At 41.0% G+C, this 18,156-nt stretch overlaps 1 protein-coding gene across 3 annotated transcripts in view; it reads right to left on the reverse strand.

Moving 5' to 3' along the window:
- CACNB4 (calcium voltage-gated channel auxiliary subunit beta 4) overlaps positions 1-18,156 on the reverse strand; it is a 213,128-nt gene that overhangs the window by 24,476 nt on the left and 170,496 nt on the right. Inside the window, exons 3-9 of one of the 3 annotated variants that reach the window (XM_063088485.1) lie at positions 15,084-15,203; positions 13,253-13,375; positions 8,268-8,398; positions 6,125-6,201; positions 4,592-4,611; positions 4,287-4,367; positions 2,828-2,886 (exon numbers count right to left, since the gene is read on the reverse strand). In XM_063088485.1, coding sequence (XP_062944555.1) covers positions 2,828-2,886; positions 4,287-4,367; positions 4,592-4,611; positions 6,125-6,201; positions 8,268-8,398; positions 13,253-13,375; positions 15,084-15,203 — 611 coding nt within the window. Of the gene's footprint in view, positions 1-2,827; positions 2,887-4,286; positions 4,368-4,591; positions 4,612-6,124; positions 6,202-8,267; positions 8,399-13,252; positions 13,376-15,083; positions 15,204-18,156 lie in introns of those variants that run through there. The other 2 variants (XM_063088492.1, XM_063088498.1) reach the window with 2 other exon arrangements.

An 18,156-nucleotide genomic window follows, 5' to 3' on the forward strand; every position in this document is an offset into this window, starting at 1 on the left:
TGACTACTTTATCTCACCTACTACATTCATAGCCAATGAAACACTGGGTAGAGTTCCATTAGAACATATTGTCCATGCTGCAACCCTGTGCTAAAGCCTTTCATGTAGTTGTTTTTTGGCTGGTTTCAATAAAAGACTATTTATTGTTTTCTCTCCTTTTATTAGTTGGTAGAACATAATGCAGCAGATTGTCAAAGCTCAATTCATAAGGCTACTCCCCAAGCAGAAGACAGATCAGAGTCAGTGTGAAGCTACCAACGAATTTCTTCTTTCTTATCAAAGTCTCTGCATCAACCAGTGAACTCATTCTTGTTTTTTCTGCTGTACTGGCCTCTTATTATTTGAATAATAATAACTCTCAGCCTCACATTTAATAACTATCTTTCTCCAACCCTGCTGTTCATCAGATATCTCCAGGGCTACGTCTCCGTCTCCAGCTATTACTTTTGCTACTGCTGAGTTCTCCTCCCAGATCCTCTGCCATGTCATCAGACCCCATATACATTGGCATTGACATTTTAGTTCTATTTCTATTAAAACCACTGCAATAGTGTGTCTATAGTAATCGATAGAGACAATTCTCCTTGATTCAAGACAAACCTCGGCTGCTACAATTAAACAAATGTCCTTTTTCCAGACCTCAGTATTGAGGAAGAACATCAGATTCTTCATTCTTGAAGGCAGCAATTAAGGCACTCACTTTCTCTTGGCTAAATAATCAGAAATCCTTTCTTCTTTTCCAAAGTCCCTACCTTCCAAACCTTTGATAACACTGTTGTTTATTAGTATGTTATGTGGAGACCAAAACAATCTACCACAAACTTAGGCTGTATTATGGGATGGGATTTGTTCAGACCGAGGGCTGTTATGAGGCACTGCTCAGAACTACCTTAGGGAAAGGCACCACGTGACTCTAAGTGAGGCTGAAGAAACTGCGCATGTGCAAGCAAGAAGGCAGGAGACCGGGCCAAGCATGTCAGAGGCCTTCAATCCACGGAGAGCTGCATGAGGGTAAGTGTTATGACCCAGGACAAAGACCAATACTATTAAGTTAAAAAGTTCAGCTGATTCTTTTTTAGGAAGTTAATTCCCAATAGCCAGACGTTTTCAAACAGAAGCAGGTCGTCTGATTGTGGTTGCTGAAGAAGGGAGATGGGAACAAAAGATCTTCTACATTTCCTTCCGACTCCAGTATTCTAGTATTCAGTGCTTTTCATTTACTTTCTTTGAAACTACTTCATGCTCTGCCTATCTTCTTTTTAAAAAAGAGTGGAAGAAGATAAACACATGTCTTTCTTATTAAGCCCTTTTGTGTCTACTAGATGAATGTGGCAGACTGTTATTGTTCAACAAAATGTTTCCTCTTCTTCCTGGGTACATAGGTAGACTGTGTTTCCCATCCTCCTTTGCAATTAGGCATGGCCACATGACCAGTGAAATGTGACAGATGATGTGTGCTACTTCTGGGCCCAGCAAGCTCCTTTCCCCAACCAGCTGACTGGAGAAATCACTCCTAGGATAAGTGTGCCAAATCACAGGTGGAACAAACTTCCTGCCCAATCCTCTCCTCCTGCTACTCTACCCTCCCTCCCAGGCAAGAAACACCTGCCTCAGACTGTTAAGTGAGCAACAATACACTTCCATTGTGTGTGTGTGGGGGGGTCTATTTATTAAGGCAACCTGGCCTATACTAATGTACTTAGAAATTCACATAATGGCACAAAAACATTCTTCTATCTTGGACTAAAATCTCAATTATTGGAATTAAAATCTCATTTTCTTTTCTTTGTATATTATCTCAGAAACTAATAAATATTTTAACACAATTATCCAGAAGACTTTTCTTGTGACAAATATATATAATTTGTATTTAAAGCATTATCATATTTGTTTTTCCTTAAAATAACAATTTATTAAAATCTATTTGAAGATATTTAAATTTTAAAAAAATTATTTAGCCCATTTAAGGTGATAAATTGAATGTATTTACCCATACCTTTTGATACACACTATTAAAATTTTCTACATCTCTGATAAGTCTTCAGGTTTTTAATATGGTCATTTTTACATGGAATGCTTTCTGCACTGTGAAAGAGCTTAGTACTTAGGACTGAGTCAATATGAACTTTTTATCATTTCTCTGTAAAACACAGAAAGTCTCTGGACATTTTTCATAAAACTTAAATGATAAAATTATTTGATGGCTAAAGACTGAGCCATATTGATGATGGGTGACAGTAGGATATATACAAAATAGATCAATAAAATAGCAAGGTCATTCCTAATAAAGCAAACTCAGAACTAAACATCCAGACAAGTACTATTCCCTACAAAAAGGTCACTTGGGGAGGCTTATGATGAAAACAATTCTTGCACTCTTCTTTTGAGGAAATTCAGTACTTTATAGTTATGCCTTCATATGACACACTCACGTACACACAAGCATGAATGAACACACACACACACACTCAATTCCCAAAGGATATTACCTAGCTTACGAGCAAGCCACTATATTAATCAGACATATTACATATTTTAATTATTATTTTTCCATTTTGCTATGAATTTACCAATAAGCAAGAAAATAAAGACACATACATCTAAACAGAACAAATTGATTATTTTCCTTCTCAAGGTCCTTTTCCCCTTGGTGATTCAGTGCTATACTTCATATTTTCAGAGCTCTTTCATTATACTCTTCCCAAGAATACTGAGTTAACTTTTAATTAGAGAACTTCTGCAGTTGCTAGAAACACAGATCCACAAATCAATTTATCATACATGTTTGGTTAAATGAAAATAATACAAAAACATCTTTATGTCTCACCTCCCATCAAACCTGTGCTTCAGGAAATCAAAGAGGGCTTTCTGCATCATGTCTGTTACCTTTGCAGAGGTGAGAAAAAAAGAATGAGGCAAACACACGCAGAGAGAGAGAAGTCACAGTGAGAGAGTGGGAGAGAGGGCACTGTGACAGGTGCAGACCTTGCCACAGCCAGTCATCTCCTGCGGGGAAGGTGCCCTGGAGGCACTTTCTGGTGCTTAACTGTGTGCAATTGCTAATTCTTCCCCCTAGGTTCTCCTCCAGGGTATTGAGGAATGAACTAGCATCATTCACACCAGACCCAAGACAAACCCTTTTCCTTTATTAGGGACTAGAGCTGCTGCCAGGAGACAATAGGCTGGCTTTATACTCAGGTGCTGGCCATTCTTGGTTTGCCTGTGCCTCATCGTGCCTGCCTCCAGTGAGAAGCAGCTAGAGGCCCCCAGGCCGGCCCTGGGCTCAGCCATCCTGCTAGCCTGTGCATGTTAGTGGAAATCCTCCATGGCCAGACCACTACAAAAATCCAGACCACTTTCCTGCTCATCCCTCTGACATTTCCAACTCAGAGAAAGACAGAGAGAGGAGGTGGGGGTGGCAGGAGAGAGGCAGAGAGGCAGAGAGAGAGAGAGAGAGAGAGAGAGAGAGGAGAAAGGGAGGGAAGGAGGGAGAGGAGAGACAGAGCAAGGTGGAATTCTTAGATCTGTTTCAAAGAGATTCATTAGTTCAGTCAACAAATGTGTACTGAGTACCTACTATGTGCCAGACATTGTCCTTGCTCAGTGGGAATGGTGCTCTGGAGGTTGCCCACATTCAGATTTTCATGTCGCATCTCACTTATTTTTATCCACACTAGCACAAAGTCAAAATGGCAACATCTGAAATGTAGGACATGTAAGTCTCTACTGTTTTCCTCATTACATGGTATTTAATTCATCTCCAAAGTTCGCTAATGTTGTTAGAGTGTGTTGTGTGGTTTTTTTTAATGTACGAGTATGTTCTTTAAAATAAATAAGCGGAGAAACATTTGGTAGAAAATACCATCATGTTCAGCACGCAGCAGGGTGGATTTGTTGGTGTTTTGGGGTTTAGTTGGCTGGAAGATTGCTTATATGCTCCCTTGTGCTGTTCATTTGCTATTATTTCTAATAATAATGGGAACAGTTGAGACAAAGTCCTTTTCTTTGAATTTAATGCACAGCAAATCTTTGACCAGAATTTCCCATGTAAATGTTTTGAGGGAGGTATTTCTAAACAACGTAATACATAAAAGATGAGAAGTGTGTAAGAGAGAAGAGAAAGAAAGGACAGAGGGCCACACGAGCTCCACGTTGTACCCCCTGCCTCCACACACGGGGAGCTGGCTTCCTTCAGCACCTATGTGTAAACAGACCCTGGAGGAGACCAGAAAGATGGTCTCCTGGGCTCTCGATCAAGAACCAGAAGAGTAACATGATATTTGTACCTCGTAACCTTTCAGTGACGGCCCCACTAACACCACTGGGCGCATGGATGGCACGACATCGTAAGGAGGAATGTGCTCCGTCTGAAAAAGATGGTTCGACACGTGTGACAAGGGGAGGTGGAGCCCACCTCCTCAACAGCCACGACATTCACAATTCTTGGGTCAAACGTTGCACGGTCACCACAGGTCCCCACCGAGGAGGCTCAGCCCTTATTTTATAGCCACTTGGGTCACTGAAATGGACCACTGCAGGCATGTAGGTAGAGGAACCTTAACAGTAGATTTAAAAAGGAAACACAACTTACCACTTTTTGCTTCTGTTTTGCTAAAAGACAACAATGAGAGCCATATCAAAATATGTAATGTCTGTCAATGGCAGCACATGAGTTTAAAAGAAGGAAGAATGATCCCATTTGTCCCTGTAATTTCCCTCCTCATGTCACTATCACCCCCTCTGCAGAGCACCGCTGTTACTGCATTCCCGACATGCTGATCTGAAAGGCATGAAAAGCAGACAACTTTCTCCCTGCTTTTTCTGTGTCCTCCCTTCCTTCCTGATTTCATGTTGGGTGGGGGCGGTAAAAGGGATTTCACAGCCACATTGGAAGCTCCGAGCCAGCCATTAACCATGGGTGGTTCCCTGCTGGACATAGCACACAGTGTGGCTGAGAACAAGTTGGACATATATAACTTAATAAAAAGAAACAGGATAACAATTTTTTTTTGCATTTGTGACTTTGGTGACATAAGATAATTTTGCAGTCCTTTAGGTGTTTTTATGTCTTTTTGCCCATTTTCTAGAATATTGACATATTTTTTCCTACTATGTTGCTTTTAAATTTCAAATAAATTTACAACCAGTTATTCCTGTTTGTGATAGTGAAAAGCTAAAATGTCCTGAATGTCCAGCAAATGGGAATGAGGCAAAATATAGTCAATATCTGATTAAAGTAGTTTGTGGCCATCCAAGCAGGTCCAGTCTATTTGGGGGCAACCCAGAGACCTAGTTTGGTTTAATGCTGTGGAGATCAGGAGGGATTCACATGAACAAGGACCCAGATCCTCAGAACAGTTCCAGAGCCAACCCAGTTTCTTGTAGTTACGGCAGGCCAGCATAAAGCCTTGAACTTTCCATTCTGAATTGGTAATACTGGGTGCCTCACCGCAGTATCAGTTCTAGGCCAGAATGAGAAATTAGCCTATAGGAGTCAGGGAATACGTGAAAGAAAAATTCCTGTGTGAATACCTACATAATTTCCAAATGCACTACTTTCTATTAGGCTGCCACTGTCCTTCCATTGCCATTAATTCCAAGGCTCAGTTGTCTGCTGTCCAAATAGAAACAAGATCCTCTGGGCCCAACTTCACTCTCTGCTTCAACCCTCCCAATCTCCATACCCCAGGCTGTACCAACACATCCTAAAGTTTCACATGGAGACTGAGGCAGCACTTTTTGGAGAGTCTACAACTTTTTTTTTTTCCTTTTTGGTTGGCCTTCACTTTCTTTAAAGTCTGTTGAGTTTTCAAGTAGAGTAATGAACTAGTTTCAGATTGGTTTACACCATGGATAGTTACTGACGCTAGAGAGTAAATAAGAATTTTTGAAATTATATTATAATGATCTGAATTTTTAGTACCATTAGTACCCTTTAAATCAAATCAGTACCCTTTAAATCAAATCAAATTACCTTAGAAAGCAAATAAGCAATAAAATATTAAATAGAAGAACCTTTAAATCAAGCCTTTAAATTGTTTACAAATTAGTAAAAACACTTGCATGTGTGTTCATATATTAAGATAGGGACACATTCTGTTGAGAGTTTAACTAAAACCCTCACCTGTTGATGTGGGAGTTGCTCGAAATGTCCCTGATACCATTTCTCCAAGACTTGAAGAAGAATTTCCACTTGATTTCCTAGGATATAGAAAAGGGACTTAAGACTTACTCCCCAAACTCTTTGCAAATAGAACTTAAGAGTACAAAGCTTTCTTTGGCTTTGATCCTACTAAATAATTCAAAACACACCCAATCCCGCTATAGAGAAGAACTTCAGGAATCTGTCCAAATGTTTTCTTTGACCTCATTTCTCAGAGAAAGTGGGTAACTAACTGGGACCTTGAGATACTTTGCAAAAGTATCTCTTCTAGTGATTCAATGCAGAGATTAGACAAAAGAATCACTGACAGGAATGTTCTTCTGAACAGCTTGCTTACCTAACACCAGTCACCATGTACCCATCAGATGTCAAACATAGCTCGAATAATTAGTTGTGACACAAAACGGAAGATCATCAACACTGGTCTTCTCACATGTGCTTTGGAAGCTTCTTTGGAAACCACCAAGACCAGAGGAAGCCCCACATTCCTGCTTCCCCAGTGTCCCACCCTTTCAAGTGTCCATCAGATTGAGAGTATGATCCCATTGTCATAAAAGTCTTATTTGTCATCCTGGGCTTCCCACTTACTAGGTGTGGGACTTTGGTACATCATATCAACTCTCTGAGCTTTAGTTTCCCCACCTATAGAAGTAGAAGCTACATCTCACTGGGTTAATAAAAAGATAAAATGAGATCATGTCTGTGAATTCTTGGCTTTACTATTGCACCTGCCACTAAGTAAGCTTTTAGTTAAAATGTATATATATTATATATATAAATAATATTATGGAATAATAAGAATAACAATAAAACTTTGGGAATAATAATAATTCATTAATTATTTTATTCAACACAGTGGTTGTGTATCCCTGTTCTAGAAGCTACGAATACCATGCAGGGGAAATAAGGGAAGACAAAATCCTTTCTCTTATTGAGTCACATTCTAGAGGGAGATATTAGCACCAAACAAAATAAGTAGGTAAATATGTAGTATTTCTGAGAGTGGTAAGTGCAACAGAGAAAAACAAAGTCAAGGAAAAGATAGAAAGTACAAGGAAGGGGAATGGGTACAATTTTAAGTAGGGTCAGCAGGAAAGGGGTCACTGAGAAGGTGATATTTAACAAAGATCTAACACAGGTGAAGGAGTGATCTGGTGAAACTGTGGAAGGAAAGGATTCTGATAAGAGCACACAGCAAATGCAAAAGTCCTGAGGCATGAATGTGTGTTCCCGGTATGTGCATGGAAGACAAAAATTCTAGAGGAGAGGGAATAAGAGGGACTCATAATTAATAATAGTATGGCCATGTTATATACTAAAAAAGATTGATAATTAAAAGTGGAGCTAACTGTACTTTTGTGAGCCCCTGTTACTGTTGAAGAGGTTTCCATTATGACAAAGGCAAAAGGGCCCCTAACAAACAGAGGAGTTTCTGAAACAGAAAAGGGTCCAACAGAAAACAGAGGTTGAGGGTCAAGAGAAAGAACTGTCTCTATTCTAGGGCTTTCAAAACATTATAACACATGTCAATGATTTGCATTTCCCTTCTCTCAAGCTCTGCTTTAAATACCTGCACTCTGAGATCTATGTGGCTACTTCATTAGTTCACTAGAGGTTGATTCATCCAAAGCTAGACAGTATCTTTACCCAATACCAGGAGACGGTAGATGCAACAAAAAGCCCAGGGTGGAGAAGGTGCTACTAGTACTGGGACCTGTATGCACCATCATATTCTGTGCCCACTTGAGAGAGAGTCTTTGCAAATGAACCAAGAGAAGCCATAATGCCGGGTCAGATCAGCTCCTACTTGCTGTACTGAGAAAGGATGCCCTGTGTGACTCTCTTAGAGGAAAGCTTGTTTGCTGAGGCCACAGAAAACAGTCTCCACTGTGGAATTCATGTGGATTCCAGCGGTGTTGGGCTTCATTCAGCATGCAGTGGGGATAATGAACTATCTGAAACCCTTCTGTGTCAATGTCAAAAACACTTCATCGGAGAAAAGTGTCTTCTACTTTGAAAACAAACATTTTTAACCTAATAAGCAAACTTGAAAATATCACCTAACTTTCCTACCAAAAGGCTTATAACAAGAAAGGAACCTTACCCTCCGTGAAAACGTCCTCTTTTTTGTTCTTGCTGAATCCGTATGTTCTCCAATCTGAGTGGACTTGGGATGAAGCCAATTTCACAGCCCTCTTTCACCAGCCTTCCTATCCACCAATCATTGTTATACTTCTGGAATGCAAAAATAAAACTGCTATCAATAGTAATTCACTTATCTTCATATTCCATTAATTAATTTTGGAGGAAACACTATTTACATGATATCTTACACTATATTATATGATATATATTATATATAAACACTATTTATATTATACTTTACTATATTTATATCTGAGGCAGGCATGATTCATAGACTTTTGAACCCCAGGGGGGTTCTACAGACTTTTTCTGTAAAGGCCCTGATACTAAATATTTTAGGCTTTGCAAGCCATATTGTCTCTGCTGCAACTACTTCAGTCTGCTCTTCTAACATGAAAGCAGCCACAGACAAACACAATCAAGTGAGCATGGCTGTGTTTCAAAAAAACTTTTCTTTGTGAAAAAGGCAATGGGCCAGACTTGACCTGTGGGCTATAGTTTGCCAACCACTGGACTAAAGTCAGATCCAAACCGCTGGATTCCTTTGATTCTTCATCAAGACGCCCTAGCCAATTCTTTAGGGATAGATTTTATAAGGATAAATATGCATTAATGTAACTGCAACTCTGGAAGGCAAGACAGATATGTCTGAGATGAATATGTTCAACAGTCTGTTATTTGTCAAAAGTTTATAGTTAAAAACTTCCACAATACTGTCTGTAGTCTACTGTCACTGGGGAAGACTCACAATCTTTCAAATACAGGTTTGCAAATTAAGGTCTATCTTACTACCTGAAGAAAAAGAAGCCTACTCTCACAAAGTCTAAACATATTATATATTTGCATGTGGAATTTTGGCAATAATCTCTAAATGGCCCTGAAGCCCAAGAGGAACTTCAGGATTTCCACTTAAATAAAGTTTCATGACTGGTACACATAGGACATAAATCCTCACAATGGCTTCATCCAATTTGGAGTGAGATTCTGTCAATTTGGCCTTATTTGATGGGTTGGCAAAATTGCCTCTGTAATCATAGATTTACTGAATCCTAAGGAAGAAAGCAATTTAGTCAAAGCCACCTGCCAAGCTGAAGTTAGGTCATTTCCAGAAAACGGGTATCAGTCCTACTGTTTTAAACTTTCCAGAGATGATTTCACAGACTTCCTTTACTGTCTTTATCAGTGTTGGTCAAGATAACTCTGTCTCTTTGATCTTATATATATATATATATATATATACACACACACACACACACACACACACACACACACACACACACATATCTTTTTTTTCAAAATGTAACAGCTATATATAGTACATTTTGCTTAGCTCAGAGAAAAGTGAAATTTATATGTATATGATACTGACACATTGTGAAGGAGGAATGGATGATTTCATTGAATCAAGACTGCATGAAATTCTGAGTAACTTTGAGTAATTGTGAGTAACAGCCTCACACTCAAAAGAAAAATGGTACAGTAGGGATTTGGCCTTTATTATGCACACAGCTCCTCCACAGGCATGCATGGCATGTAGTATGACACTGCACTGAAATAAATGAGTTGACCTAACATAAAATCTTGAACAATCTAGGTCTTAGTTTCCCCCATCTTCTCATCTTTATTTCAGGATAACAGGCCTGTTTATTTTGGAATTAACAAAAGGCTAGGGGACCCTTTTAGAGTCTTTGGTGCATAGGTCTGGAATTTAAATTTTACTGTGGTGGGGACAAAATAGACCATGAGTCATAGTTTCCTAGGGCTTAAATTATTTCCTGAAATGAAGTTAGCCCACTGGAACACTAATTTGTTAAAAGGTTCCCAAGTGACCTTAAAGGGCTTGCTAAAATGGTTAATGCAACTTCCCAAAATGTTTTAACTTAGTTCTAGGGAATAGCTAAAGCACAGTGAGAATCTCACTCAACATGAATAAAAGTTCTTTGAGCTACTTGGAAGAAAGTTGCTTTGTAAATTCAAGAGCTTAATTCGCTCATCATTTGGCTTACATGATGAGCAAAAGCTGCAGCTTTTCTCTGTGTTTAAGCATTTTCATTACTGAGAAAGTACTTAAAACAGTGTATAATAAATGGCAGTGTAGGTAATGGATGAGAGAAAAGGCTGCAACTTGATTATAAAAATGTGTTCATTTGTGTTGATATGGGAGCTTGTGCCAGCTTATTGGAAAGGTCACTTTAGTGTTGTTCCAACTCTTCTCATTTTGATTTCCCTAAAATGATTAGCACTTTCTCTTTCTAAGATGTTTTCTTATCTGATATTTCAAGATCTGAAAACAACCAGCTCTGGTCCACATAGAATTACCAGCTCAATACCATACATCAGACTGCCAGACTGAAGAGAAAGTCACTGATCACTGCTCACATAGACCAAAAAGCAGCAAACAGGACAAACTGAGAGAATACCAATAGAATGCAGGAAAGCAATAAAATCCAACAAGGCTGGAATGTTTGTGTGAGTGAGAGTGCATGGAACATGTGGGAACTTCCTTTACCCTTTAAAGTGCTGCTACTTCTTGAAAATAATAGGTGTTTGCAACTCATGAATATGGCTTGGTCATTTTTGATGGGAATGGTGAGACAAAATGATGCTGGTCAGTGTACTGCCTGGTCAGTCAGCCTCCTTGACAGCATGGTCTGCACATGCCAGATACACTTCCTAGCTCCCTTTCTCTCCTCATCCCCCTCCCTTTGGTTTCCATCTCCACAGTTCCACAATGATCCCAATGACCTCCATGCTACTGATCTGGACTGCAGAAGGCAGTTTGAAAGACAATGATTTTCAAAATTGATTATATATTTACCACGCCCACCCCATTTTGGACTGGGGGGTACATGCAGGTGGGCTCAGTGACATCAGATGATACATATATACTGTTCCATTCTTCAGGCACCTCCATTCTCGGGTTTCACTTTATCATGTTTCTTTTATGCTCTTCTTTTTTTTTAATATTCTATTTCCAACCCCTCCCTCCTAGCGGAGTAAAAGGAGACTATCAAGTGGCGACATGCTCCAGGAATGCTCCCAACACCATCAGAAAACTCTGTGCAGAACAAGGAAGTGCAAGGAAGGTAAGCCTTTCCTCCTGACTCAGTCCAATTCCTGTGCCAATCTCCAGATGTCATCTCCTCCCCTTAGCTCCAGCCCCTCACTCAATCAGCCGTCCCTTTTCCTTCACATCTATTTCCCTGGGTTCAGCACCTCAGCATGGAAACCATGCTTAAATCTTTCCCATCCTAAAAAGCAAAAATGTAAATCAAATTTTAAAAACATTCTCTCAGCCCTATGGTGTCTTCCCCTGGCTAGAACCTGGTCTTCGCAACTCAAGGCATTTAGAAAAAGCAAATTGGTTTTATTTGTTGGTTTGTTTGTTTCGGGGGAAGCTGGCCCACATAGGGATCTGAACACTTGGCTTTGGTGTTATAACACCAGGCTCTAACCAACTGAGCTAACCAGCCAGCCAGAAAGAGCAAACTTAATTCCTCTTCTCTGGCCTCCAGATTATGTGGGATAGGGCCTTTTAAGCATCTTCATGGATCGTTTCACAACTCCCCAGACACAGTGTACCTAAAAGTAAGTTCATAACCACACCTACCCCTGCAACAAACCTGCTCCCCTCTCTGCCACCTCTGTTTTAATAGCTGACACCACCCCCTATCCTCTCAAGCAAGCCAGAAAAAGTGGTCTCCATCATTGATTTCTCCCTTCCTCACTTTCCCCACTGTCCCCATCCATGTGAAATCTCCACATCCTATCTACTTGTCCCTAACTCTCTCTCTAAGCTGCTCTCTCTATCTTCACTGCTACAGCCACTGTCCTGCCTCTAGCGTGTCTCCCAGCCCTCTGCAATACCCCTTGCCCATCACAGTTATCATTCTAAGCTACAAGGCTGGTCACATCCGTCCTATATTTCAAATTCCTTTCTAGCCCACTGCCTGATGATAAAGTCCAGGCTTCTTGCCATGGTCTAAGAAGGTCCTTTGTAATCTTGCCCCTGCCTCTCTGACCTGGCCCCTGCCCTGTATCAGTCCTGCTACCACCTTCCAGCCACACTGTATTGCTTGTGGCTATTCCTTCTACCTGATGCCAGCCCTGCCCTGGCCTGAACTTCCTCAGGCGTCACCACTTATGCATGGCTTTCCAGATCCCCAGTCTCCCTCCTCCCCAGCCAGATGGTCCCTCCTCCTCCCTCTTTGGGAATCCTACAACATCCATTCAATTTTTCTGTACTAGAAGTCATTCCATGTGGACACTGTGTACATGTCTGTCTCTCCCACCAGACTTGGAGCTCACTGCCAGTGGAGACAGTGATCCTCATGAAGTAGAATTCATGCAGTAGAATTTCAACATACCTAGGTTGAGTAAATGAAAGATTTTGATGTCACTTCCACTTTTTGAGATGCGAAGCCTCAAGTCCTCCTTATAATTGGCTCAATTAAGCTTTCTGTTTCCTAGAGTCCTCTGCCCACTTCTTAGATTTAACATTTTCCTTTAATGATCATACACCTGTTTAGGTTCCAAGGTCAAGGTTCACAAAACTACAACACAGATGTCTGTAATTACAACATCCCTTGTAAACAGTCCCTTCTTCTGGGCAGGTGCCATGCCACCAAACTCATGATTCCCTAAGCTGGATCCATAGAATCTATGGTTCTACAGCCACACAAGGTGATTAGAAGGTGACCAGAGGAACATAGGTCTATCCTAAATCCATCCTATGATTTTAAAGGATGTAAGTGTGTGATAATGCAAGCAATGACCTCAGGTTTCTAAATTTCGGAGAGAATGGGTGGATTTGGAAGGCCCAGCAAATTAAATGAGGCACCCACTGGCAGCTCCACAGGTCTCTTCTTTGGTTAGTTTGGCTCAGAGCCGATTCTTGGCTTCAGCTTTTCAGCAGGGAAGGGACGCAGTGTGTCCTACACTTACCTCTTTAATGTGTAGAAAGTCCTTAGCATCAAAGGAGATGGCTGTGCTTGGGACAGGTACGTCCTCATCCAGGGCACCACAGTAGCTCACGTTTGTCCTCACAGCAAATGCCACAGGTTTGGACTAGGGGTAGAACCATGGAATAAGGAGTGAAGGAGGGAGGAAGCAAGAGGAGCCTCATTCATATTAAGACTTGCAAAAAGATGATTGATAGTACCAGGCAGCAAGGGAAATCACTTTCCAAAGAGGGACCTCAAGCAGGTTTTACATTCCCAGGCAATATTGAGAAATCTGCAGGGGAGACCCTGAAAATCAGTCCTATCAGCCCAACCATTTTTCTTCTCCTGCAGTATTTTCAATATCCTGAATAAAAAATAGTGTCCTAGAATATTAGGAGGGATAGACAGAGGGGGGACTGCCTGCTTTGTTCTCTAGCCATAAAAGCTATGTTTATTTTAAATGATAACGGACACCCTCCCACCTTGGGATATAGGAAATATGTGCTGGGTCTTTTAAAAAAGGTTGGGGGGGGTAATAAAATAAGAATTTTTGAAATAGCCTCAGATCTGAAAACCTGTGTGATCCTACCCAATAGACTACATTGTCCTGCCGGGAAAAGAAGGGCCAGTCAGGGTTAAACCTGAGGGACAGGGCTCTTCACACATCATCTTCTCTGTTAACAAAAGCTGCTTTTAAAACTTCATACAAATTCCTCCCCAGAAACGTACTCTTGGGCTGGTGCAGCCTTGTGGGGTTAAGCAAACCACCAACCTAAGCTAATGGTGCTGCCACCGACATTTGAGTGACTACAACGGCCACAAAACAGATACTGAAAGAACACTTTAAAACAAAAATTCACCACAAATGGGACATGAGGTTCCTGAAATTCTGGGTTGCTTTTTACTGGCTTATTTCCTCATGCTGGAAAAACACAGCTGGAGAGCAACAGTTGAGGCAGGACCTGAGTTAGGACCTCACTTATGTCCCTTCACAGGCATTGCCAAAACCGCTTTGCCTCTCGCAAAGCACAGGTGCTGTAGGTGTCTAAGCAAATGAAGACACCTCATTCACCTGCACCACCCTCCTCTCGCCTCTCTTAAAGATTTTACTGTAAAAATAAAAAGGGAAGGAATTCACTTTATTTGGGCTTCAATTTTTTTTCTAAAGTTAGAAAGACAGGATCAAGATGCCTTGGAAGTCTGTCATGAAGGGCAAGGAGGAGAAGGATTGGAAACGCGTAGAACGGGAGATCTCATGACTCTTCTGGTTCCTGTTGAGGGCAGAGAGCCCCCTGGGGGCCTCTCCCTGTGGAATATCTGAAGATCTACTCTGGCAATGGCTTTTCACTGCTCAACTTTGCTGTACTTCTCAGAGTCCTTCAATGTTCTGAACTTCACACTGCACTTGAGGGGAGAGACTGAAACCAAACCGAGAGAGGAGTGGACAAACCAACAGGCAGAGCCACAGAACAATGGTGCTGTGTGTCACGTGATAAAGGTTCATGTAATGGGCACGGAGGGAACCAAAACAGGCGGGGCAAGCTGGTACCTTAGGAGGCTCTTGGCCAACACTGAGCATGGCAAGCTGGATGTTGGCCGCATGCTAAGTTGTAAGATGGCCAACAATTCACCACCAAACCAGACACAAAGGGTTGATGGTTCTCAGGAAACGGCCCCCTGGGGATGTCACTAACCGGTCTTAGCCTTGCAATCTGGAGCCTTACCAGGATGATCCTAAAATGATTATTCCAGAGAAATGTGAGGTGGGGAAGAGCAGCTGGTAGCTGCTGAGCAACAAGCCACTTTTGAACCAAGGGGGTGAAGAAAATCACCTTTGCTCTCTCCAGCTGGATTGCTGCTTGCTGTTCTCTCTCCTGCCGAATCGCTTCCCGGTCCTCTTCCAAAGAGACATCTGAGTCCGACGGCCTGCTTGTGTAGGAATCCGCTGAACCCTGGAAAGGAAGACGCAGCATAGTTTAAGTGAGGTCATGTGTAGCTTCTTAAATTGTCACAGCCATAACAGCATCCCGTGGTGAGCTCCTTTCATTTGCATAGAATTTGATGCATACACTCTGTGTCTTACTGAAGATATAAATTTAGATGGCAGAATATAGTTAAGCATCTGAGTTTCTCAGAAGGTAGCAGTGTTGCGAAGGAAAATATTTTGACTGGATTTATTGCTAGAAAGTAAACAGCAATGATAATTATGTGATATTCAGCCCCAATTCTTCTTGTTTTATGCTATCTTTATATTAAGCCCGTATTCATTTGTGGAAGTGAAGTTTTCTTCCATTTTCTCTTTCGAATATACATCTAAGGAAAAAAAGACTCAGCCTATTATAAGAGGTAACACCTACCTGTGTCTTGGATTACAGGTCATCTATTTGTCTAAGATTTCAACATAGCAAAGCAGCAGCCTGCGTTAGTGAAGTGATTTTTCAGTTTTAGTGTCAACATTATTGAACCCTTTCACTCTTAAAGCTTCAATCATTGTCCTACAGCAGCCCAAACACGGCCAATATGGACACTGAGCAGAAAAACAACCTTTAGTATGAAACCAGGATGGTGTCAGTTGAAGCCACACCTAGAAGGGCTATTTGAACAACACTGAAATCCAGTCTAACTAATGTGGCCAAGGGACTGGGGTGCCCAGCATCACTTGGTGCTTATGTCATAAGGAGAGAAGAAAACCAGAGCAGCTAGTTAAAAAGTTAACCACACCCCAACCAAAAAAAAAAGTCTTGGAGGTTTGCCTTCTGGCTGCTAAAGTAAGATCCTTACAATTTCCTTAAGCTGGCACTGGAAGTTGATATTTGCGTAGATGATGACACTTACACAGCAGAGGTTATTGGTAGAGCTAGTATATTTGGCATATTTCATAAATCGTGCACAGGTTTTGGAAAGTGTAGACCTGTCCATATAGCTAAGAATTTGCTATCCATTGCAAAAAATAACCTTAAGAAATGGTTGTTGAAACTGGACCCTTGAAAGTTTTCTAAACTTAGAAATGTTTATTTGTGAATTTGCTGCCTGTATGGGCAGCATTGTCTCTCAGTAGAGGGCATCATTGTAGACGGGGCAGTCTTTTCCATCATAGAAAAATCCAGCACAGATTTTCCTGGCAGCCTAGAATAGCTCCTGTCTAGAGGTTTAATCAGAGTGCCCAGTCCAGCCCTGGTTCTAAATTCTCTCTCCGTGACACACTTTTGAAAACTTTATGCAAGTTACGGGTCTACTCCAAGACAGTCTCCTTGTCTGTAAAAGGACATTGCCTATTTCATAGGATTAAATGAAATAAGATATAATTTATTGAGTTCTCACACAGGGCTAGATGCTTTGCACACCTCATCTCACTGAATCATGCAGCAAACGCTGAGATTCAAACTGAGGTAGCTCAACCTTAGAGACAGCAGTTCAAACCTTCGCTGAGCTGCACTTGATATTAAAATGCTTGCTCCAGGAGACCTGGCACGTAGTAAGCATACAATAAATCATCTTTCTCATCCGCATTTCCTAGTGTTGACATTACTACATTGATTTTTTTAAAAAAAAGAATGAAGAGATTCTAATTATTTTTCAACTCACTTATACATACACAATAGCTTATCTTGAAGTGTAGCCATTTTTCTTACTGTATTTACTGTATAGAAAACATGATAAATTTGATAACTACAATGTGTTCAAATCCATGTACTTTATATAGCACTTTTGAAAGTGCCCTTTACAGAGGAAATGCATTTGTTAACCAAATTCCTCTGTGCAAATCTACTGGGGAAAAAAATCTGAACCTACAAAATGGTTAAATGCAGGGTGACTGTTTTATAGATGCATTGATTGCCTAAAAGGAGAGCTACCTTGAAATCCTTTAAAACAGAGTTCTCTCAGAATGCATCTTTTGTCTGAATTTACATACACCTGCATAAAATCCAGAGTAAGAGAGAAAATAAACAACGTTTCTAAAATATCTATGAAAACAGTTTGGAGTTAGTCCAGGCAATGCTGTGCTGAAAGTGGGATATGTGTGGTGGACCAATCCAAGCTGCTGGACTGGCTGCCCTGAAGACGTCTGGACCTCCCAGTGATTGTAAGGCGTAAGTCAGGAAGGAGGCACTTGGCCTTCTTGTTTTGAGAACATGTGCTGGGGAAGGCTAGTAACCACAGTTCATGAGAAAGTAGGCTGCCTGCTGGAGCAGTGAGTCAAACAGCTAAAATACACAGTCCACTATTGCCAGTTGAAGATGGCTAATTTCCTGAAACCAGCTTAATGACTTTTCAGATCTTAGCATTCCATCATCTCTGAGCACTCAAGAAGTCACTCAAGAGGGCTGAGCCCGTGGCGCACTCGGGAGAGTGTGGCGCTGGGAGCGCGGCAACGCTCCCGCCGCGGGTTTGGATCCTATATAGGGATGGCCGGTGCACTCACTGGCTGAGTGCCGGTCACGAAAAAAGGCAAAAAAAAAAAAGAAGTGACTCAAGGACTCCTGCATATGAACTTTATTTTGAAATGTGAACAAGATTGTAAGAAATCTCGGAACTACTTAATAAGCTCTACTAGTGCCAACTATGCAGAAGCAGTTTCTGTTTACTCCCACCGTTTCTAAGAATATTAATAGAGGAAAAACTAAAGGGTCACGATACCCATTTTCATAATTAGTGTTATATCATCACAGCATTTACTCTGGTTTTTTTTTTTTTTTAATGTCATCTACATTTCTTTGACTATGAAAAATCACTGTTGCTGTCTCTCAAAGTCCTAGAGGTAGCAGAGGTCCAACATCAAGAGCCCAGATTTGGCCCGTGGACATGTTCAGCTGGCTTGGTACTGACGTGGCTTCTTGTTTTTATTTATTTTTGTTTTGTTTCAACTGTTTGGAAGAGAGTATAGACACATCCCAAAAGAAAGGA

This window comes from Cynocephalus volans, chromosome 1, assembly GCF_027409185.1.
Source record: "Cynocephalus volans isolate mCynVol1 chromosome 1, mCynVol1.pri, whole genome shotgun sequence".
NCBI lineage: Eukaryota > Metazoa > Chordata > Mammalia > Dermoptera > Cynocephalidae > Cynocephalus > Cynocephalus volans.